The sequence below is a fragment of the Rhinolophus hipposideros genome (genome assembly GCF_964194185.1).
Source record: "Rhinolophus hipposideros genome assembly, chromosome: 16".
Taxonomy (NCBI): Eukaryota; Metazoa; Chordata; class Mammalia; order Chiroptera; family Rhinolophidae; genus Rhinolophus; species Rhinolophus hipposideros.
Genome location: NC_138062.1, coordinates 29,768,879 through 29,785,698, shown reverse-complemented (window position 1 = coordinate 29,785,698; position 16,820 = coordinate 29,768,879). Strand labels below are relative to the sequence as shown.

Sequence of the window (16,820 nt, the reverse complement as noted above, 5' to 3'; positions counted from 1 at the left end):
CTCACACACACACACACACACACACACACAGTGCCTTCCTAAGAAATTTGGATTTGGTTAAAAAAAATAATAATAATATATAATATACACACACACACACACACACACACGCACTGAACTTTGGTCAGAAGTCCTAACACGTAAGTTCTAATTTATGTATTAATTACTCAAGTGATCTAAAGCAATAAAATTCTCAGTCTCAGATTCCTTACTTTGAATTAGTAAAAACAGTACATATTAGCCAAGAAGTGGGAGACATTACCTAAAGAATTGATTTGCTGCAATTAGCAAATCATTTATGCAATATGACTTTAGCAATTCTTTATACATCTATAATTTTTGCTATTAATTCCTGATTTCTGGTAGCTTTCTCTTATATGCAGCGCATTCTCATACAGAAAGAGAGAGTCATTCCATTAGCCACCAAGCTATTAAGTAAAATACTGTTAATCAAACACACACACGCACAAAACACCCATCCAGATGTACCAACACCTAATAAAGTCCACCAGGCTTTGTGCACAACCTTGGACCTAGAGAAACTAGACAAGGCTTTTCCTGTCAGCTTGGCTTAGAAATCACAATTTCAGGAAATTATCATCTGATACATTCAAGTAACATTTTTAAAAGTAGAGTGGGCACAGATTAAAAATAAAGTGTAGCAACTTTCTAAGGAAGAAGCCTTTAGAATTACCTCTACTCTTGCCTGAGGTCTAGCCAGCAGTAAAGCTTTCAACAGCCCAACTGGCAGAGACCCAAGTCTGAATAATAATAACGCCAAGTTTACTACACAGCCAGTTTCTCTTCCAGTTTTCCTTCTTTTTCCCTTAGTAGACTGAAAGGGGAGTAGTATTAAAATCACTACCCTGCCGTGACATTAAGTTTCCCAAACAGAACTCTCCTTTTTATATTCTAATATCAAGTGCTGGGAGGGAGGGAAAAGGGAAGTGAAAAAGAATCTCTGTATCTCTACAGCTGTCATTTGGAAGACATGGCGCACTGTGACCTCACCACTTCCACAGAGACTCTGGAGTCTACTAGGAGGTATGATATGCCCCACTACTGCCCTGGTCCAAGCCGCCAACACCCCTCGTCTAGGACACTGCAAAAGCCTCTGAACTGTTTCTGCTCTTCCCCCCATAGCCCCACAGACACATTACTCCCTGCTCGAAACACGCCAATGGCACCCTAACACACGTGAAATAAAAGCTGGACTCCTTCCCATGGCCTACATGATCCTACATGTGCTGGCCTCTGCTTTCTCCAAATTTCTTTCAAACTCTCCCCTCAATCATTGCACCCCGATACACTGGGTATTCTTGCTATGTTCTGAACATGACAAGCTTCTTACACTTGCCATTCTCTGTATGTTCCTCCAGAAGTAACATGGCCCATCACTCACTTCATTCTAGGTTCTGCTCAAATGGCATCTCTTCAAAGAGGCCTTCCCAGGCGCCTGTGTAAATCAGCTGTACCCTTTACGGAGAAGGGAAAAAAATAAAAAAGCAAGGGACTGGCTGTCACAAGACTGAGAAATGAGTATCTAGTGTGAAGATGAACAATATTCGGAGTGAACAAGACTAGTGTTAATAACTAAAAGATGTCCCCTTCAGAACAGCCCAAAGTTTTAAAACTCCAAGAGGACAAATTCTGACGTTCTCATTTCCACAGAATGCTCCCACAAGGCTACACTGCTTATTGCTATTTTCCAGAATATAAAGCAGAGTGAGGAATATGTGTTAACTGGCCAGAATAAAGTAATAACTTGATCCAAAATTTTGGGTGTGACTCTAACTCACTCGGAGGTTTCTACTTCCAGGATGGCTGAATAAGCTCCTACCAGACCCAATCCTCCTACAGATGGTAACTCCAAACTCTGGACAAAAATATCAAACAAACAAACAAATAAAATCAACTACCTGAAGACACTGGACAGTGAACAGAGGCGGGCAAGTTACAGAGGGGAGCTGAAATCTAGGAAAGATTGCAAAAGTGGGGAGAATCACTATTACTTTTACCTTGCGAATAGGCCAAAGTTGGTACCACAAAGGACAGCTTAAACTCATATACAACACCTGAGTCTTTCTAGCCTGGAGAAAAAGATGGAAGATTTGGGGGCAACTACCACCCCCTGAAAAGAAAGGAGATTCCAAAAGGGAGAGAGCCACGTATAGGGAGCTCGAGTTCTGCGTATAAACTGCTCATCTCTGGCCCACTCCTAAACCATGCATGCTTGGTGCTATTTGTAAGCAGACCAGCTAAAGTCTAAACTAATTGTCTGTTAAAACTAAAATATCAACACTTTTCAGAGAATGAAACAAAATCCAGTCTTCACAACATAATATTCATAATGTATAAGGGTTAATACAAAGTTGTCTAATGTACAAAGAACCACAAAAACATGACTCAGTCCTCAAGAAAAAAGAAAATCAATTAAAATAAATCCCCAAAGGACCCATATGTTGGAATTAGCCATTAAAGTAGAAAAAGATGTTAAAGTAGCTATCATAACTATGCTCGATGAATACTTGGGGAAAAAAAGACAGGAAATCTCAGCAGAGAAACAAACTATTATTTAAAAAAAAAAAGGAAATTCAGGAACTGGAAAATACAAATAAAACTGAATGGACTAGCTTAACTGACTAGCTTAATAGTAGAATAGACATAAAAATCAGTGACCTTGATGATTAGAGTAACAGAAATTATTGAAACTGGAAGGGGGAAAAAAGATTTTAAAAAAATAAACAGAGCACTGAGAATTATGGGACAACATCAAAATGTCTAATATACATATAATGGAGTCCCCAAAGGAGAGGAGGGAGAGGAGGGAAAGGAAAGAGACAGGAAAAAAAATCTAAATAAATAATGAATAAAAATTTCCCTAAGTATGATGAAAAACATAACCTGACAGATTGAAGAAGTTTAGTGAACGCCAACCAGAATACGAATCAAAGAGAATCATGCCAAGGCATAACATAGTCAAACTGCTGAAAAGCACATATAAGGGAAAAAATCTTGAAAGCAGCCAGAGACAAACAACACATTACATATAGGGAAACAAAAATTGGAAAACTATTGACAAATCATCAGAAACTATGGAGGCTGGAAACAGTGGAACCTCTTTAAGGTGAATCAAAGTGATAGTTCCAGTCCCCACGCTATTCAGGGTGTTTCGAGACTAGCCTTCAAATCCCTTGACACAACACTACTCCCCATCTGACTTCCATTAAAAGTTCTTCATTGTTACACTCCAGGAGCTAAGGAACCTGATTCAACTGTTTGCAAAATGGGCACGAGACGGACAGAAAGAGAGACAGCAGTCACCTACCATCCGCACCTCTGTTCAGAAGCCGCACACCATTCAGATGAGACATCTATTTCAACTGGTGGCACTATCGCCATCTCTGAGAGGAATCCTGTCACCTTGCCCAGGCCCTATCCCATTGGAACTGAAATTCTCTTTACATAAAGCATTTGGGGCATGAGTGTCCAGAAATGGTGGCAGTGAAAGATCACATTTACTCCAAGCCAGATCCAATGTGTTTCCCCTTTGTTATGTAAGTTACGATAAAGAATGAGGAATTTGAATATATAAATCCCAGTAGGTATGCCTAAGACAATCTCTGTCTACTCAAACACCTAGCGCTCAATAGATTTCATAGCCCACGAACATCCAGCATTTATCCCTAGTGCTCACAGGAGAATCAGAACATAAGAGAAGCACAATTGCCCAGCATTTTCTGAAATGGCATGTGGGTTATTGGGTTGATTCATCAGCTAATATGCTCATTTCAAATGATTTTCCCTGAAGGACTAAAATCTGAGAGATTGCCTGGGAACCAACATGCTGCTAATTTATAAAGACCTGTGAACCAGAATGTAATGGATAGGGTACGTCTGCATCCTAGGTGGAAAAACCACTCTGATATGTCTCATAATAGCACCATTTTTCCACAGGAGCAAGAGCTGCCAGTCTCTCTTAGCACTGATATCTGGGTACTGTTGGCTCTATGCCCAAGAGGTCACAATTCTACTGCTGCCCAGAAAACCTGCCTCTCTGAAACAGAAAATATAGTCAAAATATTTAGAAAGTGGATTGAAATTCTCAAAGAACTAGAAAAATCTTGTATCGCTAATATGAGCAAGCTGTTCAGAATGGCCCCCCATTTGGAAAATGTCTGGCATTTTCCCACTACGCATTGTATGATTGCACTGAGCTGCCCAGTAATCAAAGAGAACTACTGATTTCCCACCAGAGTTAAAAGAAAGGATTAGTTCTGGTAAGTTCTCAGACGAATTTCAGCCATTGTTAACTGGGGTGGCATCAGCTTCTCTACAACCCTCTCAAATTCAAAGAAAACTCAGGAAAATGGAAAACAAAGGCTGCTTTATTATTCTATTTCAGCAGCATCTACCTTTCACAGAACTTTTTTTTTTTTTTTTAATTTCAATGACATTCAAAAAGTTGTAACTGAGAAAGAAAAAAGTGAAACTTACTTGGGAAGAAGTCTACAAAGAAATCTCATTTACAACACTTTCCTTGATATACAAGATAAATTCTGGGATCAAAAGTTTTTACGCAGTCTGTGAATAGCCTCAGATTATAAATTCGATTCAATGAAATACAAGAAAAGGTTAACAATAGTAAGCAAGTAGCAGTAGTGAGAAAGAAAACTCGAAACAAGGATTTATACAGGAGAAAGTAGGCGGTAACAGCTATGACACAAGGCAAATTAAGAAGAGGATACAAGAAGCCTTTCTGAGTGAAGAGACTTAAAGCTGTCCGTAACAGGCAGACTATCCACACTGTCTTCCATCTCCTTTGACATGAAGGGATAAATAGGAATCGGATAATGACTGGACACTTTCTAGATTCCGTACTTCTACTATCTTAGATTCCTCTTTAATCTTGAAGGCAAAGAATCAATTAACTTATCAAAAACCACAAAATGACTGTGTAATCTCAAGTCTATATTCTCTCTCCAAAACTTATCCTTTTCTGTTATACCATGCTGCTTGCTGCGTGGAAAATACTTCACATGAATTAGTTCCTCGATGAAATAAAATTTTTAAAAACTGGTCTAGCCCAAACATACCCCTTCCAGACAAATTCTTCCTAAAGACTACACTAATATTCTTAAGCAAGTTTCTGGCAACGCAAAGCCCATCAGACCTTCTGCCCTTCTTTGCTACCTTTTTCTGGAAAATACCTATGCTGTACAGTAGGTAAGTAGTTGGTTTAAGACTTGCTCTAAGGCCTCACATTTAAGAGAAATGGGTAGTCTCCTTTTAGATTGTCAAATTTACATCAGAAGGTGGATAAGTAAAGTACTCAGAACGAAAGCCGTATCTTGCATAGTGAGCTACAATTTCCTATAAAATACAGCATCCTAAAACTAACCATGACAGACGGAATAAAGAATGAGAAAGAATGTGCAAGAGACTTCAGATTGGTTCAGGATCTCCAATCCCCAAATATGAAACCCAGACTCCAGTCTTCCAAAAGACTTCTGTAACATACTGTAAATGACACAGGTCTTCCTCCTAAATGCTTTGGAAGGTGATTAAAACTGCAGCTTCTGGAATCAGACATACCAAAGCACAGGTCCTCCATTAGTAATCATGACCTGGGCCAAAATATTAACCTCTCTAAGCCTCAGTGTCCATAGATATAAAATGAAAAACACCACAAACACATAATAATGTAAGTTCTATAAAGGCTAAATGATAGTGCCTGGATCCTAAGTGCTTCTTAAACGTTAGCTTTTCATCATCCGCATCATCAACGTCTTTGTCATGACACAGGCTGTCTATGCGGTAACTGACAGGGTTTCCTAAACCTCCATGGGACCAGGATCAGTTTCCGTTTTGGAGAGTCTGAAAAGATTTAGGGCGTGAGTAGCAAAGATGCAACTGGTAAGGCCTGAAAGGCCTGAAAAAGCAGCAAGCAGAATCCGTCCAGGTTGAAACAAAAGTGTCTATGTATGTACGTGTATATGCACAGAGAGGGAGAGGGGAGGGGAGGTGGACACGTGTACAGAAGAGGGGCTGAGCTGAGCTACTGTCCCGCGCGGTAAAGAGCGGCCGGCGTCTCCATTACCACGACGGGGACGCCGACGTCCGGCCACAGCAGGTCCTCCGAGGGCGGCCGCGGCGAATTCCACACCACCAGCACCTTGTTCAGGTACGGGAGGCCGTTCAGTCTCTCCAGCGAGTTCATCAGCACCTCCTCCCGCTCGTAGGTCAACATCACCACGGTGAACTGCTCCCGCGGGACGTTGCCCCCAAGCGCCGCCTGAAACTCCTTGCCGGAGCCCCCCGAGCCGCCGCCGATCGGCCGGAAGCCGGTGCCCGAGCCCAGGAATTTGGCCTCGGAGGGCAGCACGGGGTCGAAGGGCGTGTGCGGGAACAGGTGGAAAGGCCCCGGGGCGGAGTTCCAGCCGCGGTACAGGTCCGTGACCGTCAGCGTGAAGTTGCGCAGGAAGCGGGGCGAGGCGTAGGGCGGCTCGGTCTCCACCGGCCCCAGGTCCAGGTCCCCGTTGTCGGCCATGTTGGGGTCCGTGCCCGCCGCCTTGCCCGAGCGGTGCGGGATCTCGGCGGCCGCCTCCTCCCGGATGGGGGCGGCGGGGATCTGGATGCGCGTCCGGATCACGGCCAGCACGGTACTGAAAATGCTGTCCGCCGTGGAGAAGTACGTCTCCCAGAGGAAGCGGCCCTGGCGCCGCATGGCCAGCAGGTCGCCGTCCGACAGGCTGCGCAGCAGGAAGTGCAGCTCGGTGACGCGCGGCTTGGGCAGCACGAGCGCCGCCTCGCGCCACTGCAGCACGTCGTGGTAGGGCAGCTGCACCTGCTCCCCCAGCACCACGGGCACCGCCCCGGCCTCCAGGGCCTCGAACAGGCGCGTGGCGCCGCCGGCGGAGATGAGCAGGCGCGGGTCGCCGGGCGTGACGATGAGCGCGAAGGTGGACAGCTTCAGCACGGCCAGGCGCTGCTCGCGCGCCCCGCACAGCGCCCACTCCGTGGGCAGGCTGGCGCGGGGCGGCTGTTTGCAGGTAAAGTCCACCAGCACCTGATCCAGCTTGCTGTCCTGCACGGCCTTCAGGGTGGCGATGATGCGGTCGTCGTAGTCCGCTGGGGGGTCGCCCTCCATTTCTTCCTCAAAGGAGCGGGCCTCCTGAAGGCTGGACCGCAGGGACTCGATCTTCTCACCCTGGAAGGTGAACAGATACTTGCGCTTCACCGGCACCTGCGGTGGGATCTCCATGAAGTTGGGCTCCGACATGGCGTGGACCAGCGGCGAGACCACCAAGTCAAAGCCAGGCCTGTACTGCGCAGCGTAGAAAGTGGACTGGGCCACCATGGCCCGGCCCGTGCTGACGTTGTACAGCAAGTTCTGCGTGTCCGACTTCCGCGACAGACTGATGACCACGTGGTTGTGGCCGTCGGTCCGCCAGTACGGCAGAGAGTACAACTGCTTCTCGAGGTCGGCAGGCCGCAGCAGGGCTGGCTCCTGCAGCTCTCCCACCAGCAGCACATAGAGGCAGGCAATGGCCGCGTTTTCCGTGACATACACGTTGGCTCGCGCTGTGGCCTGGAAGGCCTGCTTCACCAACGGATCCAGGTAGCTGCCAAAGGCAAACTGGTCACTGTCATAAACATAGACGGGGAAACCAGAGGTAAGAGGACAACGAGAATAATCGAAACAGTTGTGCAGCCGGCAGCCCCGTGTGACCTTCGGGGGAGGAAGGCCGGCATCGTCCTTGTCTGGGAGCAGGCGGATGGGCAGCGACAGCTTGGGCTGATTTTGGGCCATCAGCTCCTTGTAAGAATGCTCCGTCTGGCTAATGACGTTCTTAAGCTGCAGCAGGTCCTGCTTGGCATTTTCAATGCTCTTCTTACAGGCTTCGATCTTCAGATTCAGCTTAGCAATTTCACTGTTCAGCTCTTGCCGCTTGGCTTCCAGCTGCAAGAGCTCTTCGCTTACAGACTCACGAATCCGGCAAAGATCCAGCACGTGCTTTACCTCGCACAGCTCGTTACCCGCCCGTGGGCCAAAAATCCGCTTGCCGGCCTCATCAGCCTCATCCAGAGTGGTGAGATAATAGTGAGCAATGAGGGGGAAGAACACCAGAATGATGAAGAGCGTGAAACTGAGCCACGTGAGTCGGATCCGGTTGGACCAGCGTAACATACAGGTCTGGCCTCCGTTCCCCACTGCCCCATTCCGCAACATGGTATAGCCCGTCATGAGTTCCTCTGTGGCTCTTGCCCCCTCTGATCACGGTGGGTCACTCGCCATAACCATGAGTTTCTATGAGACAAAATTCAATCTCTCTTCACTCACACGTTTCCATGAGAGTTAGTGTGCTCCCTGTACAAGGCACCAAATAAAATGGAAATTTCATTTTCCTCAGCTGTAATTAAAATGGTCTCTGACCCTATTCCAGCAGACTTTTTTAAGTTCTGGTTGACCAAAGAGCATGTCCTTAATCTTTATCAAATGGTAAAAGGTACCACATTGTTGATGAGCTGAAAAGGAGGATGTCCCTGATGATGAAACCCAGGAAAGACAACCTGGAGTCAGACAGACTTTTTCAACTGCCATCGCGCTTGCTCCTTGGTTTTGCTGACCAACAAATATGCATAGTTACTAGTCACGGTTAGAGAGTAGCCTGTTAGGACAGAACTAAATGCCAGCCTGCTACCAACGTCATTGCCAACACTCAAGCCTGCAAAAGAAAGAGAACAATGTCAGTCTTGAGATTACGTTCAACAACCCTGCCCTCCCCCAGTACATTTCTAGAAAATGCTTAAATCTTATAAGATGGGAACAATGGTTGGGACACTGGGGTGTGTCTCACAGAACATTTGAAGTCCCGTGTAGGTTTTGTTTGGTATGGAAATTTTACTTGTGGTTAATAGGAAACGGATAAGGATTAAGTGTCCAAAACCAGCTTCAGTTTTTACAAACACACACTCACCCTTCTTCCTATTAAACTGGATATGGAGCAGCATTAAAGCCCTATAAAATGATAGACCAACTACAGTCAACAGAGGGCAAAGACATGTGCAACAATTTGTTATTTGAGACTTAGCCATCATCTTTAGATGAGAAACACATCCTTGGCAGCTATGTTCTTTCATAACATGAAAGTCCCCTTTTGAAATGCTTGTAAAAAGACTCTGTAAGTAGCTCAATTTGTTATATTCAGAGTTGAAAAGAGCTGAATAGAATTCTTTTGAGCTTTACCCAGTAATAGATGCAACAATCCAGAGACAAAATGTATTTCCCAGTTTGCTTCGCATTTATCTTCTGTTAGTAGACATCACGTGCCCCTTCTTAAAATATAAATAGTAACTTGGTTTTTTACAAAGAACACATAGAAATGAGGGACATTGTTTCTTATCCTTTGGAGACAGAGTTGCTGTCACACCTTATGCCTCAGTTTCCTAATCTCCCAAAATAGAAGTAAGTGTATGGAGATAACAATATATTGTGTTGCTGCGAAAATAAAGGATAGTGGATATGAGGGTACCTGAGGCTAATTCCCATTCTCTGACCAAGCTTGACTATCACAGGCTACAAAAGCTTTTCATTGGCTTTCACCTCAACTCAACATATCTAGAATTGAATTCATAATATTCTGTGCCAAAGAATACTCCCAATTTCTTTCATTCATTTCCCCAAAAAAAGCATTTACTATACTCTTAACCTGTCTAAGACATGCTTAGTATAACTGTGGGAGAATCTAGAATGTAAAATACTCCTTGATCTCATGGGACTTCCTTTAGCCTAAGAGACAAGATAACAAACAAACAGCAAGGGTGCTCCTACAGGGCAGTATAAAATAAGTAGGTCTTCACAGATAATCATTCTCTCTAGCTTCTACCTTTGTTAAAGATGTATAACTATTAAAGGTTTGATAGTCTTGTCTCCCTTTAAATAAAAAATTAAAAGTTGATGGCAATGTTACTAAAAGACTTGAGTAAGTTGAACAAGAGACGAAGACAACACACAGACAAAAAATGTCAATCATGGAAAAGCCTACATCTGGATGATCTAAACTTAGATAATTAATAGCTGACCAAATATCCCGAAGAACAGAGGTCAATATTTCTAAAGCATTATCCTTTTAATTCAAATGTTAAAATCTCTTTTGGTCTTCAAAAGAATATTCTCTGCATTTATGATCAAATCATAGCAAAGAAGGAATGGAGTGGAGGAAAAAAGGAAGGCATAAGGCAATTCAGCTGATTCATTCCCTCCTTACCACACGTTTCAGGATCCTTCCTTTCTCTGACTCATGCTGCATTATATTTCAGTATATAATTTCTTGAAGTAGTGAATTCTGGAGCTTGCTGTCCTGATAGAAAATAGAAAAGTGGCATGCTATTAGAAAAATACCCAAATACTGAAGGTGCTAGCAAAGAATTCATTTGCTCTCTACTATGAAAAGGCTTCCCCCTATGTACATAAGGTGACCACAGAATTTAATGTCCAAAGAGAGACACTCTTTGAAGTAAAAGGGGTACTATTAATGATACACTGAGACAACAGGCATAAATTGGCACACTCAAAGGTCAACCATCCCGACAGAGGGTTATCTACTTATGTGCTCTAAGAAGGAATAAACCAAAACACTAAAATGAAGAAAAGTCCTTACCTTTTAGAAGTACATAGTGCGATATTTATAGAGGAAACGATTTATCTGGAATTAGTTTAAAAATAAACAGGATGAGACTGGCAAGGAGTGTTTGGAGATATAGATGAAACAAGATTAGCCATGAGCTCACTGTTGTTGATACTACTATGCTCTCTGCTTTTACAAGTTTGAAATTTTTCCTATTAAAAACTCAAAAATATACTACATGGAGTCTAAACAAAATGTTTTTAAAAATTCATCTGGCGACTGGCTATACTTAATCTACCATTATTGCTAGTGCTATCAACTTACATATAAACAGAGCTGGAAATAGAAACAAATGTTCAATTGGAAACCAATATTTCAACAATGATTCAAAAGAATTCACTCCCATCAGGTTCCATCTCTTTTACTGGAATAAGGCGAAAGTGTCATTAATGTCCAGTAGCAGGAACTTACTTTTCCAAACAGCTAGTTAAATTATTTCAAGCAGAAAAGAAGAAGAAAACCCTCAGGAGCTCTTCTGTCCTTCTCTGGAAAATGACAATGAAGGTAATAGCATGTAGAAATGTCACTGAAACACTGATAAGAACCAATCTCCAGAGAGGTTTTACTCCAATACAAGACTTATTCTTTCTCAGTCGTCTGCCACAGCACTGACTGCCTAACTTGTCAGCCTGTCCCCTACAATGCATTCAACACTCAGCAACCAGAAGCATCTTTTTTTAACATTTTTTTATTATTTTCAGGTGTACAAAACAATGTAATAGTTAGACATTTATCATTTATACCCCTCACACAGTGATAACCCCCCTCCACCATCTACTCCCCCTCTGACATCACACACAGCTGTTACATTCCCACTGTCTCTATTCTTAATGCTGTACTCCGCTTCTTGTAACTATATACATATAATATATAATATTATATATATTATATATATATATACACATATAAACTTGTAGTTGGCATTCATCATTGCTCAGCTTCAGGTGGACAGTGCAGTGAGCAGGCATCTACATCACCCCTGAGGTGCTCTCCCTAATGAGACACGTGCCCATCGCACGCCCTACAAAATCAGAAGCATCTTCTTAAAACATGAATCAGACCATGCCTCTCCCCTCCTTAAACCTTTCAATGGCTTCCCTTTCTGCTGCACTGCCAGACCCTTCATAACTAGCTCCTGAACACCTCTTTAACTTCATTTGCCATCACTGTTCCACTTGCTCACTCAACTTTAGCTGCACTGGCCTCCTTCCAATTCCTCCACGACGCCAAGCTCTCTGCAGCCTCAGGACCTTTACACTTGCTGTTCTTTTAGCCTCAAATGCTCCTCTCCAGCCTTTTCCCTGGTTGACTCTTTCTCATCCTTCAGACCTTAACTTTCTTGATATTCCCAATTAAAGTAGCCTTTCTAATCCCTTGACACTGAAGGAGAGACCACTCCACGACACAACCGCCATCTGTCCCACAAGCTGGACCTGGCCCACAATGGAGGTTGCTTTCTGCAAACCCCACTTAGAAACTGATCATAACTGATGTTCATTCTGACATAAATCAGCACCGCTCCGGACAAGAATGTAAAGTAATTTCTGTACGAGGTAGCATTCATGTACTAGTACCAGTAATTATTCCCCCCTTTCACCCTATATAATTCTTTAGTGCCCGTCAAGCAGCTCGGGGATCCATTTTTGTCTTGCACCTGCCCAAGTCATGCCTCGTATGTAAATTCCCTTAATAGACTCTATTAATGATCAGACTGGAGTAGCCAGCCTCTTTGGTCTTTCCCTGCCCTCCACTTACAGAGGTAGATTGTCTGTCTCGGGGCTTTTCCCTGGGTCTGCGTGTACTAACAGCCAGTTTCTGGAATTGACCTGTTAATTTCCTTCATACTATCTTTCCATTTATTTATTACCGACCTTCCCCCATCAAAACCTAATCCTTAAAGGTTGGAACCTTGCATGCCTGGCTCACCACTGTATCACCAGCACCCAGCACAGTAAGCTCTATATAAGTATCTGTTAAATAAATAAATTATATCACTGATCACTTCCGCAATCTACAAACTCTCGACTTTCCCAAGTTCCCATGAAACCGTACTCTGGTGTGACACCTACTTTCCCGACTCCTTCTCCCCCTGTGTTTTGCTGGTGCTCTGTCTTCCTCTGAAAATGCTCTTCCTGACACAGAAAATGCTCTCCCGGGTTTTCAACATCATCTGGTAATGAATCCAATCACTTCAATGGCTTCAACCCCCAAAGCCACTACTCCAACCCCAGCCTTTCTGCTTTTGCACTAGTAGGCCAATGTTTCCAACTCCCTAAAGGATACCTCTCCAAGGATACATCATGGTTACTTTGTGATTGCAAATGCTTCCTCCTTCCAGTAACTTTCAGTTCTGCCCAGGAGACCACCTTCTTCCAGTCTTACAAACTAGAAACAATGTAATATACAGGAAGGAGTACAGACCCCAGAGCTAGCCAGCCCTGGATCAAATCCCAGCCTTGAAAGCTATTAGATGGTCAATTAACCATTCTGAAATGCAGCTTCTTCCTCAGTAAAAAAGTAACAACACTCATGTTCAGGATTGTTATAAAAATTAGAGGCAGTAAATTTAAAAATGCCCTGATATAGAGTAGACTATTATATATATTAATATATTGCACGTATATAATACATGTGTAATATATTAATATATATTACATGTATATATTATATATAAGTTGTATGACATAGCTCCTGACTTTTGTCATTACTGTATATTTTAGCTTCAGCTTGTTTTTATGTTCTCAATATTAGCCCTTATTATTATTAATAGAATTCCTGCTTGTTTAGATTCACCCACATATTTAGCAATTTCCTTACTCAGAATTCCACTCCTTTTTGCATTTTTTTCCTTCCCTTTGGTTGTTTCCTTTCCCTTCAGTGAGAGTCCATTGGTGGTAAACTCTGTTTTTATGTGAAAACACTTTATTTTACCCCTAAATCTTCAATAATGATCTAGCTGGGTGTACAATTCGAGGTTAACAATTCTTTCCCACCAACACTGAAGAATCCTCTGGATTCCATCAGTGCTGTTGAGAAGTGAAATGTCAATCTACTTATTGTACCTTGTGGATAATCTGTTTATATTTAAGATCTTTTAATCTTTGGAGTTCTGCATGTGTATACATGTGGAATTTGCTGGGGGGTGGGGAGGTTGCTCAGTACTCATTGAACTTCCTGATTCTTAATATTCATGTCTTTCACTAATCTAGCAAATTCTCAGCCATTATCTCTTTGAATATTGCCTGTCCCTCACGTGCTTCTTCTTGAACAACTAACTATAGATGACTAGGTGTCTGTCTGAATGCCTCTTTCCATTTTCCAAGCTTTTAAACCTCTCTTTTATATTTTCTGTCTTTCTCCTTTGTGCTACCTTATGGAAATTTCCTCAGATGTATCCAGTTTAGGGTTAGGAAATTTTTTAAGTAATGAGACAGAGAGTACATATTTTAGGTTTGGGGGTCACACACAGTATACGTAGAACATTTTCTTTTGTCTTTAAAAAAAAATCCTTTAAAAATGTAAAAACCATTTTTACCATGCAGGCTATACAAAAACAAGCCACAACCCAGATTTATCCCACATTTTGCCACTCCTGATCTACTTCATTAGTCTCTCTTCTATGTCTAAGCTGCAGTTTATCCTTCCTACTCGGTTTTAATTTCAGTAACTATTTTGCATTTGCAGAAGCTCTATTGGCTCTTTTTTCATTTGCCTTATTTTTATGATAGCACCTATTCTATCTCATGTTTTCTATTCCTTCTCTTCATGTGTTCAGTTTGTTCTATTAGCTGATTCTTGCTCATGCAGGAAGGGTGGATTGTTTCCTCACAGGCTTTATAATTCTGTACTGAGTTCATGTTTGGTAGTGCTTTATTTCTGAGAAATCTATGTGGTCTGGATTGAGGATACATCCCTCTAAAACAGTTTCTGTTTTCCAAATACTTCTGTCATATTATCCATCTTATACCACTTTTTATGTCAATTCTCAATCTGGAGTTTCTTCCAGACCCTACGGGTATTGTAAATTAGAACAATTTGTAACAAAGCCCATACAAAAGGAAACTCATGGTCATGAGTTCTCAGTGCACATTCCTTTCACCAACCATCCAGGAACCATGCTAAGACACAGGCAGATTTTTTTCTAGTCTTTCTACTCCTTTAGTGAATGTTCAACCCTTTGAAAGTCCATAATCTTCTCTGGTGTCTGTAACACTCACAGGCCCAAGGCTTTTTCTCTTGTCTCTGTGGAAACTAACATGCAAGTTACTAAGACTGGCGAAAACGCCATGGGGCTGTCACATCAGACTGCTCTTTAGATGCTTTTTCAACCCCCAACCTCCGCTGTCTTCACCCCACTTTTTTATTTTAATGAAGACTTACCTTTGTTCCTTGTGAGCACAATAAGCATCTTGCAGCAGGGGACTGTTATATTTATCTAGTCGGCTATTTTACCAAAACCAGAGACCTCTTCACCTTCAGTCTATGCATGAAGAAACATACTTACAAAAAGGGGCTATCTCAGGGAGGCTGGATGAGCTGCGCCCTCCACAACTAATGTAACTTGACATGGAGCTGATGGGTCCTGAGAAAACACACTATTCCCCAATATTCTCCAATAAAAATTAGAAGGAGAGGGGGACATGTCACGCTCATTTTTGTAATGTTTTCCACTTATATCAAGAACACACACAACACTAGACATTCTACCACTTGATCGTTAATAAGTGAGTACCATCTCACCATACAAAAAGACCATAATGTAACCAATCCCCTTTTGCTAGACATTTAAGTCGGTTCCAATTTTTCATTATTGTAATCAATGTTATAACAACTATTCTTGCAGCTATCTTTGCACAAATCCATGGTTATTTCCTTCGGAAAAACTTTTTGACATGAAATTGCGGTATCAGAGCAAGAATATCTTACCATTTTTTAAATTACTGTATACTAGAAACACGATCATTTATTCTCCTCCCAGCAATACGGAAATCATCTGTTTCCCAATAACTCACCAATAATGGTGTGACAGAAATGGTTATTAGTCACCAAGTATCTCTTTGCTCCCCTACATTTCTCATGCTGCCTTACAGTTTGGGTGGAGCCAATAAAGGCTAGTTCTTGCCAAAAAGAATGTGAGAAGTAACGTGTCATTTCCAGTACAAGGCAGTTCAGCACATATGGATTCTTCCTTCTGCCTGCCCACCCCCTGAGACTGAAAGCAAAAAACTCTAAAACTTGGAGTGGCAAGAGAGAAGCAACCCACATCCCTGGAGGAGGGCCATCTGACCCACACTGAACTGTGAAGAGAGATAGAAATAAACTTTTGTCATGTTAAGTCACTAAGAAGTTTGAGTCAACTGCTGAGGTTAGCATTAATTAACCTAATTAATCCAACTGGATGTCATTTTTTAATGAGACAGTTTAATAGATAAAATGTCATTCTATTGTTTTAATTTACCCTTCTTTATCATTGGAGGTCAAACCATTTTTGTTCATTGTGTATCTGTATTTCTCTTTTCACGCATTACCAGTTCATGTGTTTTGCCAATTTTTCAATTTTTAAAACTGCTTTTTGACCACGTTAGTTCCCTGCTTATGTCACTCTTCTGCCTTCCTTCAAGATCCTCTACAATCAAGGTTTGCTCTACCCATCCACTCAATCCCACGCACTCAATGCCGCAAAGCACAGCCCCAGCTGTCTCCACTCTCCTCACCTCACTTCCACAGACTCCCTGGCAGCTCCCTGGAATGGCATTCCTGCTCTCTACCATGTGTCCACTTACTCTCTGGGACCATTTACAGTCTTACCTCTTTCATAAAGTGTCCTCCAGCCGCACTGGATTTTTCAACTCTCTAAACTCCCAGTATCAGGGGATTCAGAAATTAACTATTAGTTTCATTTAAATAATTTATTTCTCTCCAGCTGGATTAAAAACTCCTTATAGAAAGATACTATTTTCCTCACCACTTTTAAAAATCCCTTCCCAGAATACCAGAGTTCTGGGTACCAGGTAACTGCCCAATAAATGATGATAGTTGAAAGTCTTAGTTTATGTTTTCATTCTCAATCAAGTTTGAGATTTACAACCTATACAGTATTGGTTCAAGGAAAATAAACATTGTAAAATA

The 16,820-nt window shown here is 42.3% G+C and overlaps 1 protein-coding gene across 3 annotated transcripts in view; it reads right to left on the bottom strand.

Moving 5' to 3' along the window:
• Nucleotides 1-16,820, bottom strand: part of EXTL3 (exostosin like glycosyltransferase 3) — a 106,268-nt gene that overhangs the window by 27,201 nt on the left and 62,247 nt on the right. For 2 of the 3 annotated variants that reach the window (XM_081077276.1, XM_081077275.1), the window contains exons 2-3: nt 10,272-10,364; nt 6,101-8,729 (exon numbers count right to left, since the gene is read on the bottom strand). In XM_081077276.1, the coding sequence (XP_080933402.1) occupies nt 6,101-8,248 (2,148 nt within the window). In that variant the 5' untranslated portion in view covers nt 8,249-8,729; nt 10,272-10,364. Of the gene's footprint in view, nt 1-6,100; nt 8,730-10,271; nt 10,365-10,664; nt 10,710-16,820 lie in introns of those variants that run through there. The other variant, XM_081077277.1, reaches the window with a different exon arrangement.